At 39.6% G+C, this 26,779-nt stretch overlaps 3 protein-coding genes and 1 pseudogene across 4 annotated transcripts; 2 read left to right on the top strand and 2 right to left on the bottom strand.

The window, feature by feature from the left end:
• The first annotated feature begins 11,152 nt into the window (after positions 1–11,152).
• On the top strand, positions 11,153–18,243 carry LOC110616089 (phospholipase D beta 2). Of its 2 annotated transcripts, XM_021758409.2 has the most exons (10): positions 11,159–13,201; positions 13,566–13,682; positions 14,334–14,528; positions 14,746–14,997; positions 15,113–15,181; positions 15,308–15,455; positions 15,944–16,092; positions 16,386–16,562; positions 16,900–17,097; positions 17,727–18,243. In XM_021758409.2, the coding sequence occupies exons 1-10, from the start codon at positions 11,480–11,482 to the stop codon at positions 18,018–18,020; spliced, it is 3,321 nt and encodes a 1,106-aa protein (XP_021614101.1). In that variant the 5' UTR covers positions 11,159–11,479; the 3' UTR covers positions 18,021–18,243. The 2 variants fall into 2 exon arrangements, 1 of the variants encoding a protein (XP_021614101.1); XR_006350644.1 differs by lacking the exon at positions 17,727–18,243 and having other exon boundaries at positions 11,153–13,201; positions 16,386–16,661; positions 16,900–17,041.
• Positions 18,244–18,522: 279 nt separating this feature from the next.
• LOC110616090 (ataxin-10) lies at positions 18,523–20,550 on the bottom strand. The gene is made up of 2 exons (XM_021758411.2): positions 19,797–20,550; positions 18,523–19,683 (listed from the first exon to the last, which is right to left on the bottom strand). Exons 1-2 carry the CDS (start codon positions 20,401–20,403, stop codon positions 18,809–18,811), a joined length of 1,482 nt encoding a protein of 493 aa, XP_021614103.1. The 5' UTR covers positions 20,404–20,550; the 3' UTR covers positions 18,523–18,808.
• A 1,166-nt stretch (positions 20,551–21,716) lies between these two features.
• On the bottom strand, positions 21,717–23,481 carry LOC110614699 (transcription factor TCP9). Its single transcript, XM_021756322.2, has 2 exons — positions 22,294–23,481; positions 21,717–22,215 (listed from the first exon to the last, which is right to left on the bottom strand). Exon 1 carries the CDS (start codon positions 23,349–23,351, stop codon positions 22,311–22,313), a length of 1,041 nt encoding a protein of 346 aa, XP_021612014.1. The 5' UTR covers positions 23,352–23,481; the 3' UTR covers positions 21,717–22,215; positions 22,294–22,310.
• A 153-nt stretch (positions 23,482–23,634) lies between these two features.
• On the top strand, positions 23,635–25,576 carry LOC110614669 (annotated as a pseudogene).
• The last annotated feature ends 1,203 nt before the right edge of the window (positions 25,577–26,779 follow it).

Here is a 26,779-nt window from a genome sequence, read left to right as displayed (position 1 = left end):
GGACCCCATTCTACAGGCCTGGCACAGAGTTAACTTGGACTAATTGGTGACAAGTTCACCCAACCCTTATGTGAATTGTCTGTGTTATGATGCATTTCATTAAAGCATAGTGTTAATATGTTTTATAGTTCAGCTCACTGGGCTTTTAGCTCACCCCTCTCCCTTTACCCCCAGGCTTGCAGGTACAGTATAGTGCGGGAGTCCGGATAGAGTAAAGAAGTCATGCTTATGTAATAGCTAGCAATGGACATGATCAAATTGTAATGTAAAAGTACAGTATAGTTATGTAATGAGGTTTATGGATGTTAGTGTGTGCTTGACCATAGATTGTGCTATCCCTTTAACACATGATCTTAGAGATTTTTACGATGTTTATGTAAACCAACTCAACAGATGTTATGTTACCCATTGGGGGCACAGATGAGATCCCACAGAGGGATCAAAGCTATGTTAATGTTTATGCTCAGGTTGAGTTTGGTTGATGTTCATGGAATAAAAAGTTTTAATTTTTATGTATGTTGTGGATCATGTATGGGATTATACAGGTTTACAGGTTTTATGTCAGGCTTGCTACGGGTCCCGGCGGCCTTAAGTCGATCCGGATCCTAGCGCCGGTAGCGGTCCGATTTTCGGGACGTTACACATTCCATATCATGTCATAACATATTGAGGGCTAGAGGATCATCCAGTATCCATCCACATCATTATCATCGTATTATGCAATGCATCATATTCGTGAATTCTAATGCAAACAACCTATTGCATAACATGGTATTCATGATGCTTGAACATGCTGAAAACATTTGATTTAAAACATAAGGGTTAGTTCCACTCACCTCTGGCTAGCTCTGGACTAACTCTGAAGCAGCTAACACTGCTAAACACCTCGGTTCCTCGGGTTCGATCCTACACAGGTGGACTCCAGTGAGGTGCCAAACATGCTCTAAACAACTCATAAACAACTATCCAAAAACCCCCTAAACATCCTCAAAACAAACATAGAAAACACCCATGAAAGGGCTGGACAGGGCACTTTCGGCGGCACCTTCGGCGGCCGAAGGTCCCTTCCAGAGACGAAAGTCAGGCAGGTTCGGGGGCACCTTCGGCGGCCGATCCCTCTCTCCAGAGACGAAAGTCAGGCACTTTCGGCGGCCGAACATTACCTTCGGCGGCCGAAAGTCTGCTTTCAAGCCAAAATCCAACTTTCGGGGGCAAGGTTAGGCGGCCAATCCATGCGTCCTCAGGCAGGTTCGGCGGCCGAAACCACCTTTGGCGACCGAACCTGAGTTCATCCAGAACTCAGCCTTTGTGCATTTCAAGCCTCCCAAACCTTCCATACACCCCAAAACAAGCACCCAACTTCTCAAACACATGCATACATCCTTAACCATGCACAAAGGAGCTTAAACAAGCTTAAACTCCAAAAAAAAATAACATCTAAGGCATACATAGATAGCTTATGACCCACATAGGCCAAAATCATCAAAACAAACCAAACCTCACATACTCTCTCCCATATGCTCAAGGGGCTTGAAAACTAACCTAAACCCCAACACAAACATCACAAAAACATACATTATCATACATTGGGCATAAAACCCACATAAACCCTAACATGCATATCTACCCATACTCAACCATCAAAACCATCTTAAAACTCACTTAAAAATTCATGAAACGTAAAGGAAAGCATAGATCCACACTTACCTCTTGAAGATCGAGGGTTTGTGCGAGCTCTAACTTGGAGATGGGAGGAAACTACTCCTTGGGTCTCCAAGCTCCCAAAACTTTGATCTAAGCTTGAAAACTCTTCAAAACAACCATGGAACTCATAAAAATATGAAGGAGATGAAGAGAAAACATGAGAATGACCAAAGGAGGACATGAACACACCTGAGCTCGAGAATGGGGAGAAATCTCGCCCATTTTCGGTCTGAGGGGCTTTTATAGGTGGCCAGCCAAACCTCCTTCGGCGGCCTAACGTGCATGCAAAACACCCCCATGTTCGGCGGCCGAACTTGAGGTTCGGCGGCCGAACTTGAGGTTCGGCAGCCAAACCTAGTTTGTTCAAACATAGCTTTCGGAGGCCAAAAGCGCTCCCAAAACCAACTCATGTTCGGCGACCGAACTTCACTTTCGGCGGCCGAACCTGGCAAATGTCTCCTTGGTCTATTCTTTTCAAAACTAAATTCTTTTTCATTTAAAACCATGAAATCAGTAAAAAAATCATTTTAAAAATCACATTTTACCCCTCTAGAAGACTCTGGCATCATCAAAGTTCCATATTCCAACGGAGATTCCACCGGAAGGTAGGGATTCCGATGCCGGAATCTAGCCGGGTATTACATTCTTCCCCCCTTTAAGAACATTCGTCCCCGAATGTTCAAACAAACAGGCATATGCATAAACACAACATAGCAACACATAAGCTCTAATCTGAAAGAAACACGGTGCCACTGGAGTATGAGCTCTCGGTCTCCCTGGTGTACTTTTCATCTTAAGGTGATTCTAAAGGGCTTTCACCATCGGGATTTCCTTGTTTCCACACTTTCTGACTTGTGTGTCTGCAGTCCGTACTAGCTGCTCAACATAGGTGAGATCCTCTACGGTCTCCACCTCTGGTTCGTTTAAGAACCTCACTCGGACCCGACACGAACTCATATATTGTGGAAACATGGAAAAACGAATGGATCTCTTCCATTGAAGTGGGTAAATCTAACTCGTGGGATACATTCCCAAATCCTTTGCAGGATTTCAAAGGGTCCTTGAGAGTAAATTTACCTTTTTGCCCTTAACGAATCACCCTCTCTTTAGGAGACACCCCCAGCAACCTCAACTTCCTCGAGAACCTCAACAAGTTTCCGCTGCACACTCTGACAAAACTCTTCTCTCTTCTGGTACTCCACATGCCTCTTGTGGACAACTTCATAACTTTCCTGCTGACCTACAGCAGTTCTGATTCTTCTCATTCTTCTGCCTTGACTCAAGGTATAGTGCAAGCTCTTTCGATCTGTAAGGATCTATCCTGATACCTTATACAGGTATCGCCTCCACATCTTGAGTGCAAGGATTACCATCGCCATCTCTAGATCATGTGTAGGATGATTCAACTCATGCTTCTTCAGCTACCTAGAAGCATAAGCAATCATCCTATCACCTTACAATAACACACAATCTAGTCCCACACGGGACGCATCACAGGACACTGTGACATCTTCATTATTGGCGGACAGAGCCACCACTGGTGCTGACATCAACATTTCCTTCGGCTCTTCAAAGCCCTCTTCACACTGAGTAGACCACACAACCCTCTGGTTCTTCTTGATCCATCTAGCCATAGGAGCGGCAACTCTAGAGAAGTTCTAGATGAACCTCCATTAGGTAACCTGCCCAACCCAAAAAGCTCTTGATCTTAGTCACTACAAGGGGCCTGGGCTAGTTAGCTACAACTTCAACTTTCTCAGGTCTACTTCACTTTTCTTTCTCCGACACACATGACCCAAGAAGGATATGCTCCTTGACCAGAACTCACATTGGGGAACTAGGCATCCAAGCCATGTTCCCTCAAGATCTGCAATCCTGATTTCAGATGATGGGCATACTCTTCTGCATTTCTGGGACTCACCGAGGTACCGTCAATGAAGACAATAACGGAGTGATCCAGAAACCGATTAAAACTCTGCTTATGAGATCCATGAATGCCGTAGGGGCGTTCATTAACCCGAACGACACTCCTAGAAACTCATAGTGCCCATATCTGGTTCTAAACACTGTTCTCAGTACATCTTCTTCCTTGATCTTAACTGATGGTACCTAGACTTCAGATCTATCTTGGAAAGGCAACCAGCTCCTGCTAGCTAGTTCAAAGTAGATCGTCGAGCCAAGGTAACAAATGCTCATTCTGGGTAGTGACTTTGTTCAATGACTTACAGTCGATACAAAGTCCGAGGGATCCATCCTTCATTCTCATAACAACTCTGGAACACCCCAAGGCGAAGTGCTCAGTCGGATGAAAACACTTAACCACCTACTCTTGCAACATGCTCTTCCTACTACTTTAATTCTGCAGGTGCCATCCTGTAGGGAGGGGTAGAGACGGGTCTGTCTCTATCATCACTTTCATTTCAACTTCTATCTCCCTAACAGATGGTACACCTGGCAGCTCGTCTGGGAAAACATCTAAGAACTCACTACTGGTATTGAGGCGGGCTCCCTGACATGACTACTGAACTCTCCTGCACGAGCTAGAAACCCCTGACAACCTCTCCTGGCTAACCTATGAGCCTGCAGGGCTGATATCGAACCTCTAGGTATCCCTACTTTGTCCCCCTCTAAGGACTACCTCTGATCCATCCTGACCTTTGAACCTGACTACCTTGTCTCTGCAGACTCAAGTAGCACCACTAGTAGAAGAACCAATCCAACCCTAGAATGACGTCAAACAGTCAAATCTAGAACCGCTAGGCCAGCTGGAAGGCATCTACTCACACATACTCTGGACTATATCGGCAGACTGACTCTGCCACTGATGGATCACTCTTGGGTCCACAGACCCAAAGGGAATACCCTAACCCCTAGGCTATCAACCCAACCTCTCTACGGCTCTCGAAACCATAAGGAAAGAGAAACACCTCAGGGTTCACAAAAGCATACACATCAAACATAAGAGAGTGAGATTACCTGTCACCATCATGTCCGATGTGTTAGCTTCTTGCTGCGTCATGGAGAAGATCCGAGCTGGGACTGATGGACCTTCACCTAGGGAACCTGCTGAAGAAGGGGCTGTCCCCCTTCCTCTGCCTCGACTACTACCCTGAAACATGGCTGGAGCTGATGGCTGTGCCATACTGCCTGGAGTTGTCTGATGGGACGGTGTCATAAAAGCCGCCTTAGGACACTCCCGAGCTATGTGTCCCTCCTGGCCGCATCTGTAACATGCTGTAGTCCCAAACCGACAGACTCCCTTGTGCGGCCTACCGCACCTTGCACACTCTGTAACCTCTGTGCCTGAGCTCGAGCCACCTCCTAATCCCAGACCAGACTTTATCCGATTCCAGAACTTGTTCTTCTTTGATCTTCTGAGACCTCTGTCTCCCTTCTTACTTTTTGTGACAGCCTCGCTCAGAGGGGAGAGATTAACATCACTTGTCCCCGGGAGTTTGGAACCCGAAGACTGTGCCACGTACTGTTTAACTGTTCCTTGAACGATAGCACTAGCCTCCATTTTCCGTGCCATATCCACTATAGCATGGAAACTCTGCCTCTCTGCTGATTGAATCAACGAGGAATACCTGGAGTGAAGCTTCATAACATATCTCCTAGACTTCTTCAGGTCTGTGTCAAGACCTTGTCCTGCAAACGGCAACAGCTCCAGGAACCTGTCTGTAAACTCATCTACACTCATCTCTTCTGTCTGTCTTAGCTGCTCAAACTCAATCATCTTCAGTTCTCTGGAACTATCTGGAAAAGCCCATCCTGCAAACTCATTAGCAAACTGCTCCCAGGATAAGCTCTCCAACCTTGGGTCCACATAGTTTTTGAACCACTCCCTTGCCTTCTTGCATTTCAATGTGAACCCTGCCATCTGAATGGCTCTACTGTCACTTGCTCCTAGCTCATCTGTTATCATCTTTACCGTTCTGAGGTACTCAAAAGGGTCATCGCCTGCTTCGAACTTGGGGGCATCCAACTTGAGGTAATCTGTCATCTTTACTTTATCCCCAACTGACGAACCAGGTTTGGGTATCCAGACATCAGGGACTATTGGTTTTGCTGGTGGAGGAGGAGGTGCAACATCCCCTGGGTTAGGGTTTGCTGGACTTGAGAAAAAGGGTGATGATGGAAACATGGGGTGATGATGGAAACATGGGGTACTGTGGGTACGGTGGGTAAAAGGGAGGATAGGGCATGTAGGTGGGATATGGATTATGGCTAAAGAAATCCGATGTACCTCCCATCGGATACCCTGGCCCTTGCGGGTAGGGTGGACACTGTGGTGGAACAAAGCCCGAGGCATGAGTGCCTCCTTGGGACTCTCCCATATCCTCTACTGACATACTCATGCCCAAACTACTATCTCTTCTCTGGTTATCCTCCTCTGTTTCCATCACATCCGCTGACATACCTTCATGAACTGATCTCCTTCGACCCGCATCAAAAGACCTTCTAGGGTCCCTTGATGTACCTTCTCTGCTTGTCCTACAAGATCTTGCCCTCTGCAGAGCAGGGGAATGGGCATCCATGCCCTCATTCTCTGGCGGTGCTCCAGTCAATCTAGCAGATCGACGAGTTCCTCTCATCTTGACTTCTGAAAGCATAACATAGCACATAAACATTAGCATCTTATGGTTCATGTGGAAACACATGAACCTGCATCACGTACATAACATACATATCATAGCATTAATGCACATGCTCATCATCATGGCATTTCACATCATCATACGAGACAGGACTCCATATCCTATCCTAGTGGACATGATCCTCCTATTGTGCTTGCCCTACTATAACCTCTATGAGCCCGACACACTATAGGTCCGACCATGTGAAACCAGGCTCTGATACCATTCTGTAACGACCCGAAAATTCGGACCGCTACCGGCGCTAGGATCCAGATCGGCATAAGGCCGCCGGGACCCGTAGCAAGCCTACTATGCATCCTGTACAGCTGGTATAATCCCGAACATGATCAAACATATCCATAAAACATTTAAAACTTTACCTTTAACCAGTTTGACCTGTGTATGCACTATGACTGAACTCATAGAACCCCTAGGGTCAGCATACCCTATGTCAAACTCGGTCCATCACATGTAACAATCATAAAATAAAACTCATGTACAAAGGGACTATCCAACTCGGGCCAAGCACAATACTATAACTCTGAACATATAACATAATATCATTATGCAATACAACTCTTTTTACAACAATACATAACCTTACATTACATCATGTCCACTACTATTCTATTACATAAACATGACCATGGACGTAACCTGCTGATCTCCTGACTATCTCTGACCCTGCAAACCTGGGGTTAGGGGAGAGGGGTGAGCTAAAAAGCCCAGTGAGCAGAAACCACAAAAGAAAACAGTTCATTTTAACGTATGCTATCATGGAATGCGTCACATCACAAATATATCACTTCAAGGATGAATCTGTCACCAATAGCCCTCTACATATCAATCTCGTACCATAACAAGTCAACAATACTCTATGCCAGGGGCGATACGGCCACGCCTGGACTTCATATGCTCTATGCCAGGGGCGATACGGCCACACCTGGACTTCTCATGCTCTATGCCAGGGGCGATACGGCCACACCTGGACTTCTCATCTCATATCATATCGTACATGCCATATCATATCATTCCATATCATGTCATAACATATTGAGGGCTAGAGGATCATCCAGTATCCATCCACATCATTATCATCGTATTATGCAATGCATCATATTCGTGAATTCTAATGCAAACAACCTATTGCATAACATGGTATTCATGATGCATGAACATGCTTGAACATGCTGAAAACATTTGATTTAAAACATAAGGGTTAGTTCCACTCACCTCTGGCTAGCTCTGGACTAACTCTGAAGCAGCTAACACTGCTAAACACCTCGGTTCCTCGGGTCCGATCCTACACAGGTGGACTCCAGTGAGGTGCCAAACATACTCTAAACAACTCATAAACAACTACCCAAAAACCCCTAAACATCCTCAAAACAAACATAGAAAACACCCATGAAAGGGCTGGACAGGGCACTTTCGGCGGCACCTTCGGCGGCCGAAGGTCCCTTCCAGAGACGAAAGTCAGGCAGGTTCGGGGGCACCTTCGGCGGCCGAACCCTCTCTCCAGAGACGAAAGTCAGGCACTTTCGGCTGCCGAACATTACCTTCGGCGGCTGAAAGTCTGCTTTCAAGCCAAAATCCAACTTTCGGGGGCAAGGTTAGGCGGCCAATCCATGCGTCCTCAGGCAGGTTCGGCGGCCGAAACCACCTTCGGCGGCCGAACTTGAGTTCATCCAGAACTCAGCCTTTGTGCATTTCAAGCCTCCCAAACCTTCCATACACCCCAAAACAAGCACCCAACTTCTCAAACACATGCATACATCCTTAACCATGCACAAAGGAGCTTAAACAAGCTTAAACTCCCAAAAAAAACAACATCTAAGGCATACATAGATAGCTTATGACCCACATAGGCCAAAACCATCAAAACAAACCAAACCTCACATACTCTCTCCCATATGCTCAAGGGGCTTGAAAACTAACCTAAACCCCAACACAAACATCACAAGAACATACATTATCATACATTGGGCATAAAACCCACATAAACCCTAACATGCATATCTACCCATACTCAACCATCAAAACCATCTTAAAACTCACTTAAAAATTCATGAAACGTAAAGGAAAGCATAGATCCACACTTACCTCTTAAAGATCGAGGGTTTGTGCGAGCTCTAACTTGGAGATGGGAGGAAACTACTCCTTGGGTCTCCAAGCTCCCAAAACTTTGATCTAAGCTTGAAAACTCTTCAAAACAACCATGGAACTCATAAAAATATGAAGGAGATGAAGAGAAAACATGAGAATGACCAAAGGAGGACATGAACACACCTGAGCTCGAGAATGGGGAGAAATCTCGCCCATTTTCGGTCTGAGGGGCTTTTATAGGTGGCCAGCCAAACCTCCTTCGGCGGCCTAACGTGCATGCAAAACACCCCCATGTTCGGCGGCCGAACTTGAGGTTCGGCAGCCAAACCTGGTTTGTTCAAACATAGCTTTCGGAGGCCAAAAGCGCTCCCAAAATCAACTCATGTTCGGCGGCCGAACTTCACTTTCGGCGGCCGAACCTGGCAAATGTCTCCTTGGTCTATTCTTTTCAAAACTAAATTCTTTTTCATTTAAAACCATGAAATCAGTAAAAAAATCATTTTAAAAATCACATTTTACCCCTCTAGAAGACTCTGGCATCATCAAAGTTTCATATTCCAACGGAGATTCCGCCAGAAGGTAGGGATTCCGATGCCGAAATCTAGCCGGGTATTACATTGATGACTATGGCCCGTTAATTCTGGAAAGAAGTTTGTGTCCAGGTGATCCTCTCTCTCCTTACCTTTTTATTATTTGTCAGGAAGGATTATCGACGGTTTTGTCTAAATTTCAGGCTCAGGGTCGGTTGCATGGTGCTACTGTTATAAAGAGAGCCATTCCTGTTTCTCATTTATTTTTTGCAGATGACTCCCTCTTCTTTACTAGAGCTTCGGATGAGGAAGCGCATCAGTTGAAGTATTGCTTGACTCTTTATGAACAAGCATCTAGGCAGAGAATAAATTATGATAAGTCGGCAGTGATGTTCACTCCTAATACAGATTATGGGCTTCGTGCAAGTATTTGTCAATGTTTGGGAGTGCAGGAGGTAGAAAATCATGGTAATTATCTTGGCATGCCTTCGGGCATTGGCATAGATAATAAATTAATTTTTAATTATGTGGTTGACAAAGTGGCGAAGCATATTCAAGGATGGAAGATGAAATTTCTTTCTAAGGCTGGGAAAGATATTCTTTTGCATACTGTTACGCAGTCAGTTCCCAATTATGTTATGTCATTGTTTTTGTTACCGATGGATACTTGTAAAGATATTGAGACTATAATGAATAGTTTCTTTTGGGGCAACAGGAATGACACTGGTAGTGGTATAAGGTGGTTTCGATGGAAACGGCTTGCAGTTCCAAAGGTAGCTGGTGGTTTAGGGTACCGGGACTTACGACAGTTTAATCTTGCTTTAGTGGCTAAGCAGGGTTGGAGGCTTTTGAAGTATCCTAATACCTTGGCTTCTAAAGTGTTAAAGGCGAAGTATTTTTCCCATTCTGATTTTTTACAAGCTCCTGTGGGTAATGGTCCGAGTCAGATTTGGAGAAGTATTTGTGCTTCTCGCTCTATTTTAACTTATGGCTGCAGGCGACGGATTGGGGATGGGCGTTCCACTCACATTTGGACTGATCCTTGGATTTTAGAAGTAGGTGATCCTTAAATTCGGATTGAGGTTGTTGAGAACATGCCTTTTATTATGGTTTTTGATTTGATTTTGAATAGGACATGGAATGCTGAGTTAATTTGGACTCACTTTCAGCAGCATGATTCTGATAATATTTTGTGTATTCCTTTATCTCTTAGGGAATGCGATGATGATATTCTCGTACGTCCGTATCCGTATGGCAGAGACAGGTGGCCCAATGGCAGCAAAACCGTTACACGTCACTGATCGACAAAGGAAAATAATAAAAGGGGAAAAGCATTCTCATCTCAAACTAAACTTACACAACTCTTGTAAAACTCTATTTTCTGGATCTTAGATCATCAATATTTAAAAATTTTAAAATAATTTTAATCAAATTTAAAATTAATTTTAACTTAAATAAAAAACTTTGTGTTAAATTAAATCAGTTTTAATTTTGAGGGAGGTAGTAGGTGAAGTGGTTTGATGTTTGTTGAGAATGGGCAAATTAAAGATTTGGTATTTAAAGGTATAAAATAAATAAAATTAATGATTGCAATCATATTAATTTTTATTTTTTTAAATCGACGAGAATTGACAAATTAAAGCTTTGCTATCATGTCACGTGGAAGAGAAAGAGAGGGCCCACACTCCATTTACTAAAAGGAAAGCATCCGCTGTTATGCAACCTCCTCAAAATCCTTGCACCTTTTTCTATTTTTATTGCTTTCATTCTCTCAATAATTTATAATTCCACAAAAACTAGTTCTAAATAAGTTGAACTTTCTGGTGAGAATGAGATGTACTGCTAGAGACAAAAAAAAAAAAAATCAAAATATTTTTTTAAAAAAAATTGAAAACGTAAATTTAAATTTTAAATAAAATAAAAAAATATAGTGTTGATTTAATGTCTATAAGGTAGCTAAAATTTTAGCTGCAATAGCATTAACTTTATAAGATAAATAAATACAAAAGAAAAACCCTGAGTTTACGTTTCTTATTTAACCCTACCAATAACATATTTACAGCGTGGCTTAAACTAATTTTGGCTATTATGTTATTATTATTATTATTATTTAACCCAAAAAAGGGGGAAAAAGAAAAAGAACAGAGCTTAGTAACCTAGAAAAGCCGGTGGGCTCACACGTTGTCAACACGAATAAGGTTGCACATTACGGAAAATGGTAGAGGTTTTGTTGTTTGATCATCTTCTTCTTTGAAGGTTCCAGGAATAGCTGATTCACCCTTATTTCACCCAATTCAATTCCACAGGTGATTCTTTTCTTTTTCTTCCTCATACAAGTTTGATAAGCTTCTCCTTCCTTTCTCTTTTTTCTTCCTTGAAACCGATTTACACGAAAAATAATCAGTCATTTCGTATCTCTCTCTTTGTAAGATTTGGTTATGAACTATCTTTCATTTGATTTACATTTCAACCTAACACAAGAGTTTTCTGCTTAATTCTTTAATGGAGAATTATGGGTCTTCTTCTTCGTACCCATACAATAATCCCTACTCTTACCCTTATCGTCATCCTTCTCCTCCACCACCAAATCATGGCTACCCACCTCCTCCTAGTTCAGATTCATACCTCCCCCCTGCCCCATATCCATACGCTTATGCTCCTTATGCTTATCCACCATCCCCTGCCTATGCATCACCACCATCACAGCATCAACAACCGCCGTATCCAACGAGTCATTCAGGCCCTTTAGACTACTATCAGCCGCATTCTGGCCATCTTCCCCATCAATATCCATACCCTCCATCTCCAATTCCACATGGCTCTCCTACACCATCCCTTACACATCATGGCAGTTTCAATTACAGTGTATCGCAGTATCCTTATCAACCTCCACCTAGCCATGATAGCTCCCCACAAGGATCTTCCTTTTCCACTCATCAAAGGCATGAAAGTTGCCCTCCTATGGGAACTGGATCATCGATAAATCATGATAATCACAGTGATATTGCCAATTCTCACTCTTCTGCATACCCACCTCTGGATGATCTGATGAGTAATATGCATTTGAATGATAACAATCGCCCTTCTGCCCATGCTTCCCCGCCAGCACCCTCAGTGCCACCGGTACCCGATTCCCCTGTTAGTCTTCAGAGTTCTAGTTTTGGGTATGATAGACACGGCTTTTATGGTTATCCTAATGACTCATTTTCAAGTAATTACGAGGGCGCATATCTGGGTCGTATTGATTCTTCCGGTCATTATTCCACCTCTGTTTATGCCCATTCAAGTTCCTTTAGCGATTCAAAGCATGGCCAGAGTGCACAGATTGTGCCTTGGCAGAATAATAAAGGATCTTTGCGTGTTTTGCTTTTACATGGGAATTTGGATATATGGGTTTTTGAGGCCAAGAACCTTCCGAACATGGACATGTTTCACAAGACACTTGGCGATGTGTTTACTAAACTACCAGGAAATATAGGAAGCAAGATCGAAGGACAAATGAGCCGCAAGATTACCAGCGATCCATATGTTTCAATTGCAGTAACTGGTGCTGTAATTGGGAGAACATACGTGATTAGCAACAACGAGGATCCTGTTTGGTTACAGCATTTTTATGTTCCTGTTGCTCATAATGCTGCTGAAGTGCACTTTGTTGTTAAAGACAGTGATGTTGTGGGTTCACAATTGATAGGAGTTGTTGCTATTCCAGTTGAACAAATATATTCAGGGGCTAGAGTTGAGGGAGTTTACCCTGTTTTAAATAACAGTGGCAAACCATGTAAACCTGGAGCTACATTGAAAATTTCAATTCAGTACACCCCAATGGAGAAACTGAGCATTTACCATCAAGGTGTGGGTGCGGGTCCTGATTATCAAGGAGTGCCAGGAACATATTTTCCTCTTAGGAAAGGTGGAACTGTGACTCTTTATCAAGATGCCCATGTTCCAGATGGCTGCCTTCCAAGTTTGAAACTTGATAACGGGTTCTCTTATGTCCATGGGAAGTGTTGGGTCGACATCTTTGATGCAATACGCCAAGCCAGGCGTTTAATTTACATTACAGGGTGGTCAGTATGGCACAATGTTAGACTGGTTCGAGATGCTGGTTATCCATCGGATATCACATTGGGGGATCTGCTGAGGTCCAAGTCTCAGGAAGGAGTAAGAGTGCTGCTTCTTGTTTGGGATGACCCTACTTCAAGGAGTATCTTGGGATATAAAACAGTAAGAGGCTTTTCTGTATATAATTGTGCAATTCCAGTTGTACTTGTTATTCACAATCTATCTAATATTTATCCACCTGTGTAGTTTAATTTTCAACACAATGAACACAAGGCTATGATCTTTATTTTTGGATCTTAAGAAAACTAAGTGTTGGTGGTTATTATCTCTGTTAAATGTAGTGACTACTGTGTTTTTGGTTCTTCTTGTATGCTTTATGTTCTATGGGCTTCTGGACAGATGCCATGACCATTGATTTTCCTAAGAATGTTTTTCATAAATTACTCTCTCTATTATTTGCACTTTGGTTTTTAAATTGAAAGGTTTTTTTTTTTTTGCTAAAACATTTTAAAATGACTTAATGCAGGATGGAATCATGGCAACCCATGATGAGGAAACCCGCCGTTTTTTCAAACACTCATCAGTGCAAGTGCTTCTTTGTCCTCGCATTGCTGGAAAAAGACACAGCTGGGTCAAGCAAAGGGTTAGCTATTCCTTGACAAATCTGAAACATGAACTATCTTAATGATTGAGGCAAAATAACATTCTTCTTGATATTTTCAGCTTGTCAAAAAATTTGCATAATAAAACCTCTTATGTTGCATTATCCTTCAAACTAAGTTAGGTGCTAAAACATCATACAGTTCAGTTTCACTTTTTTTTTTCAGTGAATGCCATTATTGTGGAAGTTTTATTATTCAGTATCATTAGTTGATTTTTTTTATCTTTACAGTCTTTACTGCCTTTATAATCTAAACTTCCTATGTGATATGGGACCGGTAAGCTTATATGATATTATCACCATGGTTTAATAACCTTTCAAAAGAACTACATTTCATAGGTAAACACCAATGTTTTTACATTTTATTTTCTAGGAAATACTAAATTGACTATGCTGGTTGGCAAATCAGTGTCGAAGATATTTTTCTCTTTACTTCTTGCTGCTCACATCTATGAACTTGGCAATGATATAAAGTGAAACAGCTGGCACTTGATTAATCAGAAATATTGAGGAGCTCTTTTTTTTTCTTTTCTCCTTATCTAAGCATGCTTTGCACTTTTATTACATATCAGTAGAGATTGATGTAGAAACTGGAAATTCTCTGTAAATTTCCTCTTACTTTTTAAATATCAGGAAGTCGGGACCATATATACGCACCATCAGAAAACTGTAATTGTAGATGCTGATGCAGGCGGTAATAGAAGAAAAATCATAGCTTTTGTTGGTGGACTTGATTTATGTGATGGACGATATGATACTCCGCATCATCCTATATTTAGGACATTGCAAACAGTGCACAAGGACGATTACCATAACCCCACTTTCCCAGTAAGCTCTTAAAACTTTTATCTATCTCGGTAGGTACACAATTGTGGTTAAGTGTATTATTTGTAGTAAAGTGTCATTACACATGAGAAGCAAATGTGATAAAGGGAACTTGGGGATCATATTGATAGGGTGTTAATGGTTGTCGCTTTTTCTTTTTTTAAAAAAAATTGAAATAAGTTTTCCCTTTATTAATTATGTGATTGTATTACCCAATTAGGCCAATAATGTTTCTGGTTGCCCTAGAGAACCATGGCATGATTTGCACTGTAGAATTGACGGCCCAGCAGCGTATGATGTCCTAACCAACTTTGAGGAGCGCTGGTTCAAGGCTGCAAAGCCTCATGGGATTAAAAAATTAAAAATGTCATATGATGATGCTCTACTCAGGATTGAAAGAATTCCAGATATCATAGGAGTTTCTGATGCTCCTTCTGTTGGTGAAAATGATCCTGAAGTTTGGCATACACAGGTAATTTGTCAAAACTGTGACTTCCAGTCAAAACTGCTGTAGGATGCTTGTCGGTTATGTTCTGATGTTTGAAATTTGTTTTTCCATAATAGATATTTCCCCCTTTGAATTGCAGATTTTCCGTTCAATAGATTCAAATTCTGTTAAAGGCTTCCCAAAGGACCCCAAAGCCGCTACAAGCAAGGTGAGTTTAGAGAATATTTGGTAAGGTTAACTGATTTTACCATTTCTGATTCAACCTGTGTATGTTATTGTGCGGCCCAAAAAACATAGATTCATGTGGATGTTGATTATTTGTTCATTGTTGCAGAACCTGATGTGTGGGAAGAATGTCCTTATTGACATGAGCATACATACAGCCTATGTAAAAGCCATTCGTGCTGCCCAGCATTTTATTTATATAGAGAATCAATATTTCATTGGCTCCTCATTCAACTGGAGTTCATATAAAGATTTAGGTGAGGGGATTTATTCTTTGTTTTAGGAATCATTTGAATATTCATGGCTTTGTAGGTGGCATCTCTACTTTCAGACTTTCTAATTGATATGGAAAAACATGAGATTTATGGATTTTAAATTCAAAGATTTTGGCATGTTGTCCTGTTTCAATGGTGCATATATGTAGTTGTATGCTGGTATTTATTGATTTCTCTAATTTATCTTTTACTTGGTTCTTTCTGTCATAGGATTAAATAAATAATTTTAACATTTACGGTTTTCATTACTTGCGCATATATTTTAGTCTATGTTATTGGCCATTGTTAGTGTGTTACACCACTTGTGGCACTATCAATTCATTGATATGTACTGTAGAATGCTCTTATTGATTAACTCAACAGGAACAAAGTTTGGTAAACGGGAGCTTTTCTTTTCCTTTTTTCTCTTCTTTTGCTCAGTTGTAAAGTTGGGCACAAAATGCTGACTTGCTGAGCCATTATCATGCTAGGTGCTAATAATTTAATTCCGATGGAAATTGCTTTGAAGATTGCTGATAAAATCAGAGCAAATGAGAGATTCGCTGCCTATATAGTTATTCCAATGTGGCCGGAGGGTGTTCCAACAGGTGCTGCTACACAAAGGATTCTATTTTGGCAGGTGGGTCTTCTACTAAACTATTCACTGAAAATAAAAATAAACCTATGTTGTCTTACTAGTAGTATTATTGTTGTTGCTGCTGGAAGTGGCCATCTACAAGAGTTAATTTACCAAATAAAAGTGTTTTCTTTGGGAAAAGATGATGATCAATGAACTCACCGTATAGTGCTGAGGCATACGTCTCCCTACTGGGGAATTTATGTAATTGACCATGTTATAGTACTTGTGGTTTTATGTATTCCAGTGGTGGGAAATTCATTTTGTTAATCTGAGAAATTTATGAATTGCTGCAGCATAAAACCATGCAAATGATGTATGAGACAATTTATAAGGCCTTAGTGGAGGTTGGACTTGAGAACATGTTCTCACCTCAGGATTATTTGAACTTCTTCTGTCTTGGTAATCGTGAGGCCACTGATGCGTATGAGACTTCAGGCATAGAAAGTCCCGCTGCTGCAAACACTCCTCAGGTATGTTAATTCCTGAAACCAACATTTTTCTTTGGACCAGGATTTTGGCGGCACTTTCTCTGCCAACATGGGAAACGTTTCACTGCAAGAAGGGTTCCTGTAAGCATGAGAAACAAGCGATGAAAGTTTTACACTTGGATGCTTCCATATTATAGATGAATGATTTTCTAGTATGGATGTAACTTAGAAGTAGTTGGTGATTTCTGTTACCTACTTGCATCTGTGTTGAGTAGGTTTAATAATTGGCTCATACAAAATTTATTATGTATGTTTATGTCGCTTTCTCCTCTTCTCACTGCATAGTTGTGATCGAGTGCTGCAATGTTAATATTTCCAGGCACTCAGTCGAAAAAGCAGGCGATTCATGATTTATGTCCATTCAAAAGGGATGATAGTGGATGATGAGTATGTAATTTTGGGATCTGCAAATATAAACCAGCGTTCAATGGAGGGCACAAGAGATACTGAAATTGCAATGGGAGCATATCAGCCTAATCATACCTGGGCAAGAAGACGTTCTAATCCACATGGACAGGTAACTTTGTTCTTTTTTGAGTTCCTAGGATCAACTGAAGATGTCATTTCGCCTTGGATGTATGTATAGCATGCAACTTCTAGTATGTATACAGCATTACCGTTGGTAGTGGCAAGTCATTCACCTAGAATGGAGGTGAAATTTTTTTGATCCTATGCTAAAAGGGAAAATTATTATTTAGTCATTATGGTGTGGGTAAACTCATTAATTAGTCCCTCGATTTTAAAAAATACATTAAAGCATCTTTGAGGTTTTTAAAAATCTACTAGTTTTGTCTCTTTGTTTATTTTCGCCGTTGAATGTTTGAAAAAAGTCTAAAATGTCTTCAATCCGGAGAGACTAATTAGTAATTTTTTTAAAAACCTCATGGATGCGTTTTATTGTATTTTTTAAAATAAAAAAACCAATTAATGAATTTCTCATACAATAGAGACTAAATAGTAAAATTTAATGGCTAAAACTAATTGAGGGATTAATTAGTAGATTATTTAAGACCCTATTAATATATTTTTCAAATCGGAGGGACCGGCTAGTGAATTTTGCCATATGAAAGTAACTCGATATAAAATTTTCTTTTCTTAAATTATGCAACTGACTTGCTGGTTGTTTGGAAATTTGCACTTGTGTAGATATATGGATATAGGATGTCACTATGGGCAGAGCATGTTGGAACTCTCGAGGACTGCTTCACCCAACCAGAGAGTATTGAATGTGTTAGAAGAATTAGGACACTGGGGGAGATGAATTGGAGACAATATGTAGCTGACGAGGTTACAGAGATGAGGGGACACCTACTACAATACCCAGTTGAAGTTGATAGAAAGGGTAAGGTGAGGCCTCTTCCTGGATGCGAAACTTTCCCTGATGTTGGCGGAAATATTGTGGGTTCATTTCTTGCCATTCAAGAGAATCTAACAATCTAAGTAGAAGTGTTGCATGCGGCAGCAGACACTCTTTTCTCTCGGCATTGACATTTGTATCATTCACACACCCCTTGAGTTTATTGATTGTTAATTCACTGTAAATCTTCAGAGAGTAATTATTATGATGTGTTGAAGGACCTGTGAAGATGACATAGTCCTTGTACATTCCTGTAGATATAATAATAAAATAAAATTAAAAAAAAAAAACATCTTTTTACCTACAGTTTACTGCTTGTACTGATTTTAGTGTTGAACGATTTTAATCGGAACCGACGATAGGTAGCGGAGTTTTCCTGTTTAATTATACATCTTTTCCATCCAATGGCATTCAGGCGTGTCAAGGAATTCATATCTCTTTATGATGAGAAAACATCCAGGCCATGAAACTGATGATTTCAGAAAAGGTCACATGTCTTTACCCAATTTTACTCAAAAACTGACCCAAATGGCACCTATAATTTTAAAAGGTCTCTTGGTAAAATTCTGCTCCTTTGTCAGGAAAATACCAAAAGAGAGCATCAGTAACAAATACTATATCACAGTTTCAAACAAAGTTCCGCCTTACAACATCAAAGTTCTTTACACGTTATTCATCATTCGTTGCAAATGATTCAAATTTCAAGCTTGATCAAATCTGATCGGCACAAAGATGAAAGGTAACGCCCCAAAGAAGATCAAATGCCTATGTTAAGGGATCCCTGTAGATACTGACCAAAAAGGGGATATACCACGGTTCAAATGGAAGCATATGCCCATTTCCACTCATAAGAGGAGCACAATGTTGCCTCTTAGGACACATTTACTAGCCTTGCACGTCCAGTTTTTGGATCCACCTCCACTCTTAAACCAAGTCCAGCAAGTTCGGGCACATCAACAGATCCTTGAAGCTCCAATTCAGCTACTGCCTGCTGATTATCTGCATTCCCTTCCAATAAGTTCCTCACAGACCAAATGCCCCATTCCCTTAAAAATGGGTTATCTTCATCAGTGACACACTGTTGTAACATTAGAAGAATGGATTTCTTCTCCCTAATATAATCTTGCACACTCCTCCTCTGAAATGCACAATTGCCAATTACTGCAACAATGTCTCTCCGAAATCCTATGTAAGGGCAAGATCTGAATGAGTGTGAAGGATCTGCGGCTTGGCTCCCGTTCAATTTCATGGCTTTCTTGATAATTGTTGGGGGCTCGAGGTCTCGAAGGACTGATAGAAGCAATTCAAGAAATCCATCTGACAATAGTTTATCAACGACATCCATTAGATCTTCATTAAGACTGCTCTTACAATGCTGAGCACATATGTCTCTTAAAATGGTGAGTGAGTATCCAAGAACATCAGTTGCAGCAGAACCTGTAGGAAGGCCAGAATTGGCTTTCGAGCCAAAGTCAATGACCCCAAGCGACCTTTTAAATATTCCAAATATATACAATCCAAAATCAATTGCAACAGTTATCTCCCTGAGGCGTTCATTCAATATCTCTGATACAATGCTTAGAAGATAAGCCTGTTCCCTCGAGAAATGGCCGTCGCTTGAATTAATATCTTCACTGTTTTCAGACTCTTCAACACTATAAAATCGAGAGAACAGTTGTGGAAAGTGAACCTCCTCCAAGCATATCCTTGATAGAAGCAGCTTCAACCAATCTTCTCCAAAACCAACTGGCAAAAGAGCAATTCAAAACCAACAATTGCAATCCAATTGAAAGGCGATAAGAGCAAAAATCGATAAAAAGAAGGGTAATGCAAATGCAGAAAAACAATACAAAACATACCTGCGGATGCAGTCCTCACAACTTCAGCCATAATGGGCAACCCTTGGTCTCCAGAGAGCTCTGCAAACAAACTAGGGTTTCCATCACAACAAGTATAAATAATCATACAGAGAGGATCAAGAATGTCACGACTTGAGAATTTTGCAAGAGCAACAAATTCACGAGGGAAAAAGCAACGCCAAATAGATTGCTGATGTTCTTCTCCAGCCAAAGAGACATTTGCCAAAACCTGCAATCCCATACGGATAATCCCATGATCTGGGTCAGAAGCAAGAACTGCAGGCCTCAATACAATTGAAATTATCCCAGGTCCATTCAATGCGATAAAAAGTGTCTGATTAGCTATTTCTCCAGCACAAAGGTTCCGGAGGAGTTTTAAAGCGAGCATGAGGCATTGATGTCCAGAAGGGTAAGGTATGGACTGGGTAAGCTGAAGAACAGTAGGAAGAATATCTTTAGAAGCAAGATCAGCACGGCCTTCATCAATTCTAGAAGTTTCAACAAGAATTTCTAAAGCCTCCTTGAGGTTAGAAGATTTCGAAGTCCTGAACAATGGTTGCAGGAGATTTTCAGGCAAAGAGAACTCCAGCTCCGATACGCGCCCCATGGAAAGAAGCTAAATTCGCAATCAATAAACTCCACAATGGCACTCAAATTGCCGAATACCTGGATCCCAAAAGAACCGTCGTTGGTTCTGTTTCTCCTGAAGCCGTAGCCCATTTCATTGCTCTCTTCCACTGTTTCCGAAAAGCCTCTTTCTTGGACCGGCCCATACCCATTGAAAACAACAAATTTTCTAAAGTTATTTGGTCTCCTAAGTCCTAAAATGGCCTAATCTTATAAAATATTAAAAAACTAATAATTATTTCAGGAAAATTACCACGATAGCCTTTATTTATGGCGGCTCGATTTATTGGTTTATTGTATGTTTACTAATTTATTTTATTTTATTTTAAAAGAGCTGTACTAACCTTCAACTTCCATTTCCATTATATATCATTTATGTTGAATTTAATTAATTACTGTTACTATAAATAATATGATTTTTTTATTGAATTTCAATTATTTCTAACTATTACGGAAGAACAAAAGTTGAAGAATTTACAAGTGCTAAATACTTTTTTTATTTATTTAAAACAATTTGTTTACCAAATGAATTGTATTTTATGAAGACCTAACACCTATGTTGTCGTCGGCCCCCTCCGCCTTTAGTGTGGGTGCGCTTCATGATCGGTTCGGCATTTTTGTTCGTTTACTTTTTTCTTTTTTTTTTTTTTAATTTTCTACGTTTTGTTTATTTTATTTTTAATTTGTTTGATGATTTTTTTATAGAGAATTTAAAAATAATTGTCATAGATGATTATGAAATATAGCCTGTAATTTATTTGATGTTGGAGTTTAATTGACTTTGTTACAGTGTTTTATAACTATCTGAAATTAAGAATGTTATATTAAAAGCATGTTTGACGTGATGAAGTCGGTTGGTACCCTATACAGAGTCGATGGTGTTGTGTGGGGTGCGTTGAATTGCTGTTGTGAGCCTTTTTTAAATTGTTGGTTCTTTCGTTTTGTGGGATATAGATTTTTCGTCAATCTTTACGAGAACATTCCTAATAAACTCTTTTAATTTTTTTTCTTTATTTTGTAAGTTCTTTTAAAACCATATTCTGAAACTGGTTTGATGAGCAAGGAGTGACTTTCATTTTAAATAATTTTTTTACTTATAAAATGGAAAACTAAACACTCTCTACTTTCACAAACAAATCAGACGCTGTAATTCCTTTGAGATAAGAAGTGATTCTGATATGTTACAGGGTACATTTACATTTGGTTGTAACCCTTAATATTACAAGACAAATAAAGATCAGCGGCATCCAATTCCAAACATCATCCTCATCGGTCATCACCATCACGTTTTGCTTTTGAAAAAAAAAAACAAAAAAAAACCGCCAGTAGGCCCTCGTTAAAAAAAAAATGAAAAAACCTACGTGTCAGATATAAAGTGATGACCCACATTTACAGATAACATAGGCCACGTGACCACGTCTCCCCATCTCTAGACCCACTCTTACTTTCCCCACTGCTCTTATCGGACCACCGAACCAACCTATAGGGACCACAAAGCGGCCGCCTTGGAAACGATGTCATAACGGTCCCGTAGGGCCCATCTCTTAGGGTCCCGCGCCCCATCACATGGCCCCACTTTAAAAAACGCTGCTCTTTTTGTGCTGCACGGTCCACGGAGCCAAGTCTTACCCTTTGCATTTTAGGTTATGTTGACCCACCACAAGTGGTGAACCCCACACTCCCGCCTAATCCTGGCCCACTTTGCACGTGCACACCATTGACCCCCCATGTCCAGCAAGCACGTGCTTTCCCTCCCCCTCAGGCCGGGCAATTTCTCGAGCTCAAATGAACTCTGCAATGGCGGATAGCTAAAAATTAAACCCCAAAAAAGTCAACGAAAGAAAATATCCAACGGATGAAGAGTAAGCACCGAAACAATCAATGTTGTCATTGCTTTGAAGATCGAGTCATGAACTGGAGCTCCTCTTTATCGTAAACCTCCAAGGAAAAGTCTCTAAGCATTTGGGTGGTACTTGTTGTACTACTAGCGGGAGCAGAACTTGAACTTGACGCCATAACTGACGTAGCTTTCGCGGGCTTTGTCCCAGAAATATGAGAACTGGAAGCGGGCGTAGCTACTGCAGCTCGTTGCATGTATGATGCAAAAGACGATATTGGCCTCGCTGATATGTTGATTAGAGGCGTGGCCGCAGCTGGGAATGCGAATATCTGGGGCTGATTTGAAGGTCCCACGATGGATGTCGCCAAGGGCGGTACCATGAAGAACGCGCCAGGAACGATGGCGTTAGATGGTATAGCCCACATAGGAACAAAACCCTGAGGAACTACTGTTGCTATTGCAGCTACTGGTTGCGGTGGTGGTGATGTTGTTATAGGGGCAAGAGGCGCGGAGATTGAAACGGCAGCGTCGCTTATGTCGATATATTCGCTATTGGCCGGTCGTTTACGCTTTTTTTTAGCGAAAGGATCACTGGGTTCGGAGTTTGCATTAGAGGTGGTGGGGATTTTGAGTGTCCCATTTACTGACATGGCAATAGCAGGAACAGTTCCGGTTCCGGTGGCGGCTACAATTGCTGGCTCCGCGTGCTCAAGTAGCCACCTAATGGTCTCTCCATCGGATTTATGGCCCAGCTCCCTGGTCAGCTGGAAAATCCTAGCCGCACAGGTTGCAGGCATTCGGATTCTTCTGCCCCGACCCTCGACTTTGGTGTGTCGGTCTTTCCCAGAAGGTTTCTTGGGTGGAGCAGCCGGCACATGGACTGCCACAGGCATCACACAAAGAGGCAGAGATGATCTCTCCTCTGTGTCAGGCTCTTCCTTCGGAGCAACCTCCTTTGCTGATAACGTGGACTCAGTGGTGGGCTCTACCTTGTCATGACGTGCATCTGTAACGCCGTTGATTCTGAAATCGTCAGTACTCCTGGTTTCATCGTCTTCTTCAAATTCTTGTTTGTGGTTTGTTGTCATCACTGAAAATGGAAAGGTAATAAGTTTTTGCACACGTCGGAGAAAGAAACGGAGGGCGGAGGGGAAGAGAAAAAGGGTGAACGCAGATGGAAAGGAAGCATAGAAATAGTGGAGTTTGAATTGTGGCAATAACACGTGAAACGGAGGGGATCAGTATATATATAAACAGGAAAGCTTTTCTACGGTTATCTGCCTATCGCTGAAGGAGATGATGACACGTGGTCATCTTTCTTTCCCCCGCGATATGATCTCTTCTTTGTGTTGGGTAGGGTCAACGGTTGTGATGCCGCGACTAAGCCAAGTAACCTATCCTCTTGGTTACCTGATTTTTTTTTTTTTTTTTTAAAAAGAACATTTAGTAAAAAGCAGTGAAATCGTTAAAATTGCATCCCATTCTAAAATTGCATCCTTACACTGTAATTTACATTATCCAACCAGAATCTAACAATTAACTTTTTTTTTTTTTTTATCCTTTCATTTATTTTCTTTATTTAATTATGAAAAAATATAATGCATAATAATTATCTTTTAAGAAATATTATTAAAATTTTTTATCATAATTGTGTAAATAAAAAGTATAATAAATGTCCATATATATTTTATCAATCCATTCAGTGGACCACAAACTAAATGCAATTTTAAAGATTTAGTATAAATGTTCTGTTGAATTAAAATTTGCATTTCAAATCAAAACCAAGATTATTTTTCTTATTTTATATCCATGTTGTATTTTTCTTAGAACATCCATATTGTATTTTGATTTTCTAATATATCTGTTTAAAATATATAAATTTGCAATTATTTAATTTTTTTTATTAACTTTGACATTTGAAAATACGTTAAGCACTAATTTAAGTTATTTATTTCAAAAAAATTGTTAAAAATAAAACAAATATTATTATATGAAAATTAAATATAATTTTTTTCACACTTTTTTTTTTTCGAAAACTAACTATTTTCACACACATGATTTACTGTAAATGAACATTTGTGTTATAAGATTTACAACTAACTTTTAGTTGGACTTTTTTTTTTTTCCCTCTTCAGTAATCATAGGAAATACCAACCAAAATCAAATTCTATAAATTTTCTCAATATTACTACGTATAAAGAAAAATTTTTAATTTAATAATATCAAATTGTTTTAGCATTATAGGATCTCAAATTACAAATTTCTAGTAGGAGAGAAGCATATGAGAATTCAAAACCGAAGAGTATCAAATAAAGCTTTGTTTGGTTTAAATCTAAGGAAAAATTACTTTTTAGTTTTTGAAATTTAATATAATTAATATTTCTATTTGTCTATTTTGACGACCCAACACTTAAATTTCTCTTTTTTTTTTCGTCAAAAATAGCCATTTGGTCAGAGAGTTAAAGGTGATGTGAAATTTTTTATCATAAATATCTTTAATGAAATTGTTAAAACCCTTCTCAACTTGAGATCCCTCTATTCTTCTTTTCCCTCATATTTTCTCTATTATTCTTCTCTCTCGTATTTTCTCTGTTTCTTACATCCATCATTCTTCTCCCTCATATTTTTTTATTTCTTCCTTCCATTCTTTTTCTCCCTCGTATCTTCTCTATTTCTTTTATTCTCTTCGCGCATCTATCTTTTTTCTCCTTCCTCTCAATCCTCCCCTTTCTCTTATTTTCTCTCCATTTCTCCAACTTTCTTTATATACCCCACATTTTCAAGGCGCCTCTTTGCCTCAACCTTCACTGTCAAGGCTAGTGCTGCAAAGAAGAAGGTTCTTATAGTTAACATAAATAGCGGTGGTCATGCAGTTATTAGGTTCTATTTTGCAAAAGAGCTTCTGAGTTTTGGCCATAAAGTTACTATCATGACGGTTGGTGATTAGAATTCTGACAAAATGAAGAAGTTGTTATTCAGCAAATTCCCAATGAGTTTTAGAAATCATTAAATAATTCTTGAAATTTTCATTAGAATTTAATTTCATTTATCATTTTCTGATTTAGGAAATTGTGTGTGCGGGGTGGCAGTCAATCTGGAGAGACCCAGTAGAAGTTGGAAAAGCTGTGGAATGAGCAACCTTTGATGTGGTGTTAGATAACAATGGCAATAACCTTGATGCTGTGAGATTTGTCAACATTATGCCTATTGACTTAAACTCATTATTAATATAAGCAACCAATCCTAATCAACCTTCACAAATAGGCCTGTAGCGGACTGGTCCAAGAAGAAAATTGATGATATTTTGTTCTAAACAGGGATTGTTCGAAAAAGGTCAGTGCTCATCCTTGGATTTGGGATGTAACTAACTAATATTGCTCATGTTAGAGACTTGTCCTTTATGATTACAACAGCTTTTGAGAATCCAGAAGCTTTGCAAGTAATAAAATATTCAATTGCGTAAGTGATCGTGTTGTGACTCTGGATGGATTCGCCAAATTTTGTGCACAAGCTACAGGACTATGAGTTGAAATTGTGTATTATGATCTAAAAGCTGATGGAGTTGATGCAAAGAAAACTTTTCATTTCCAAAAAGAAATAGATAAAATATGAGGAATAAGAAGAACGGAGGATTTCACGTTGAAAAAAGGTTTAATAATTTCATTAAGAGCATTTTTCATAAAAAATCTCACCTCTCACCTTTAACTTTTTGACCAAACGGTTATTTTTTATGGAAGGACTATGAATTCGGATGGAAGAAAAAATGAGAGACTTAAGTGTTGGATTATCAAAATAAAAGGACAGAAGTATTAATTATATTAAACCTTAGAAACTAAAAAGTAATTTTCTCTAAATCTTTACTTTTTATAAATTACTTCTCTTCATTTTAAATAAATTAATTTATTTAAATTCATGAGAAGTTAAAATAAAAATACCAACCAAACAAGCTGAATTTATCAACTTCCCGAAAAGTTAAAATTCTTTAGTTAAGATCTTATTTGATTAGAATTATTTAATTAGAATAATCCAGTTACGAAACTTGAAATTTTCATGAAAAGTTAAAATTCTTTAGTTAAGATCTTATTTGATTAGAATTATTTAATTAGAATAATCCAGTTACGAAACTTGAAATTTTCATGAAGCTAAAAATTATTTCTATTTGGTTGTCATTTCTTTTTAATTTTCTTAGAAATTTAAAAATGTTTATTTATTTAATAAAGAGAAAATAACTTAATTACTCTAACCTAATTAAATTAGATATTAAAAAATAACACATTTTAATCAAACAAAACTCAAATTAACTCAAGAAATCAAGTAAAATTGAATATAATACCATTAATGCTAGTGGGAGTGCAGCTATACATGCCTACACCAATCCAATTGGTACACTCCATTATATTTTTTGTGAAATATAATTTAAATATATAAAACCAACTCGTTCTTAAAAAAAATCTTGCATGATGAATTATAATCGTAATAAACCCAATTAAATTTTCAGATCAAAATAAATCAGCCC

Source organism: Manihot esculenta, chromosome 5 (assembly GCF_001659605.2).
Source record: "Manihot esculenta cultivar AM560-2 chromosome 5, M.esculenta_v8, whole genome shotgun sequence".
NCBI lineage: Eukaryota > Viridiplantae > Streptophyta > Magnoliopsida > Malpighiales > Euphorbiaceae > Manihot > Manihot esculenta.
Note: the sequence above shows the minus strand (reverse complement) of the source record. Positions and strands in the feature narration are given on the sequence as shown.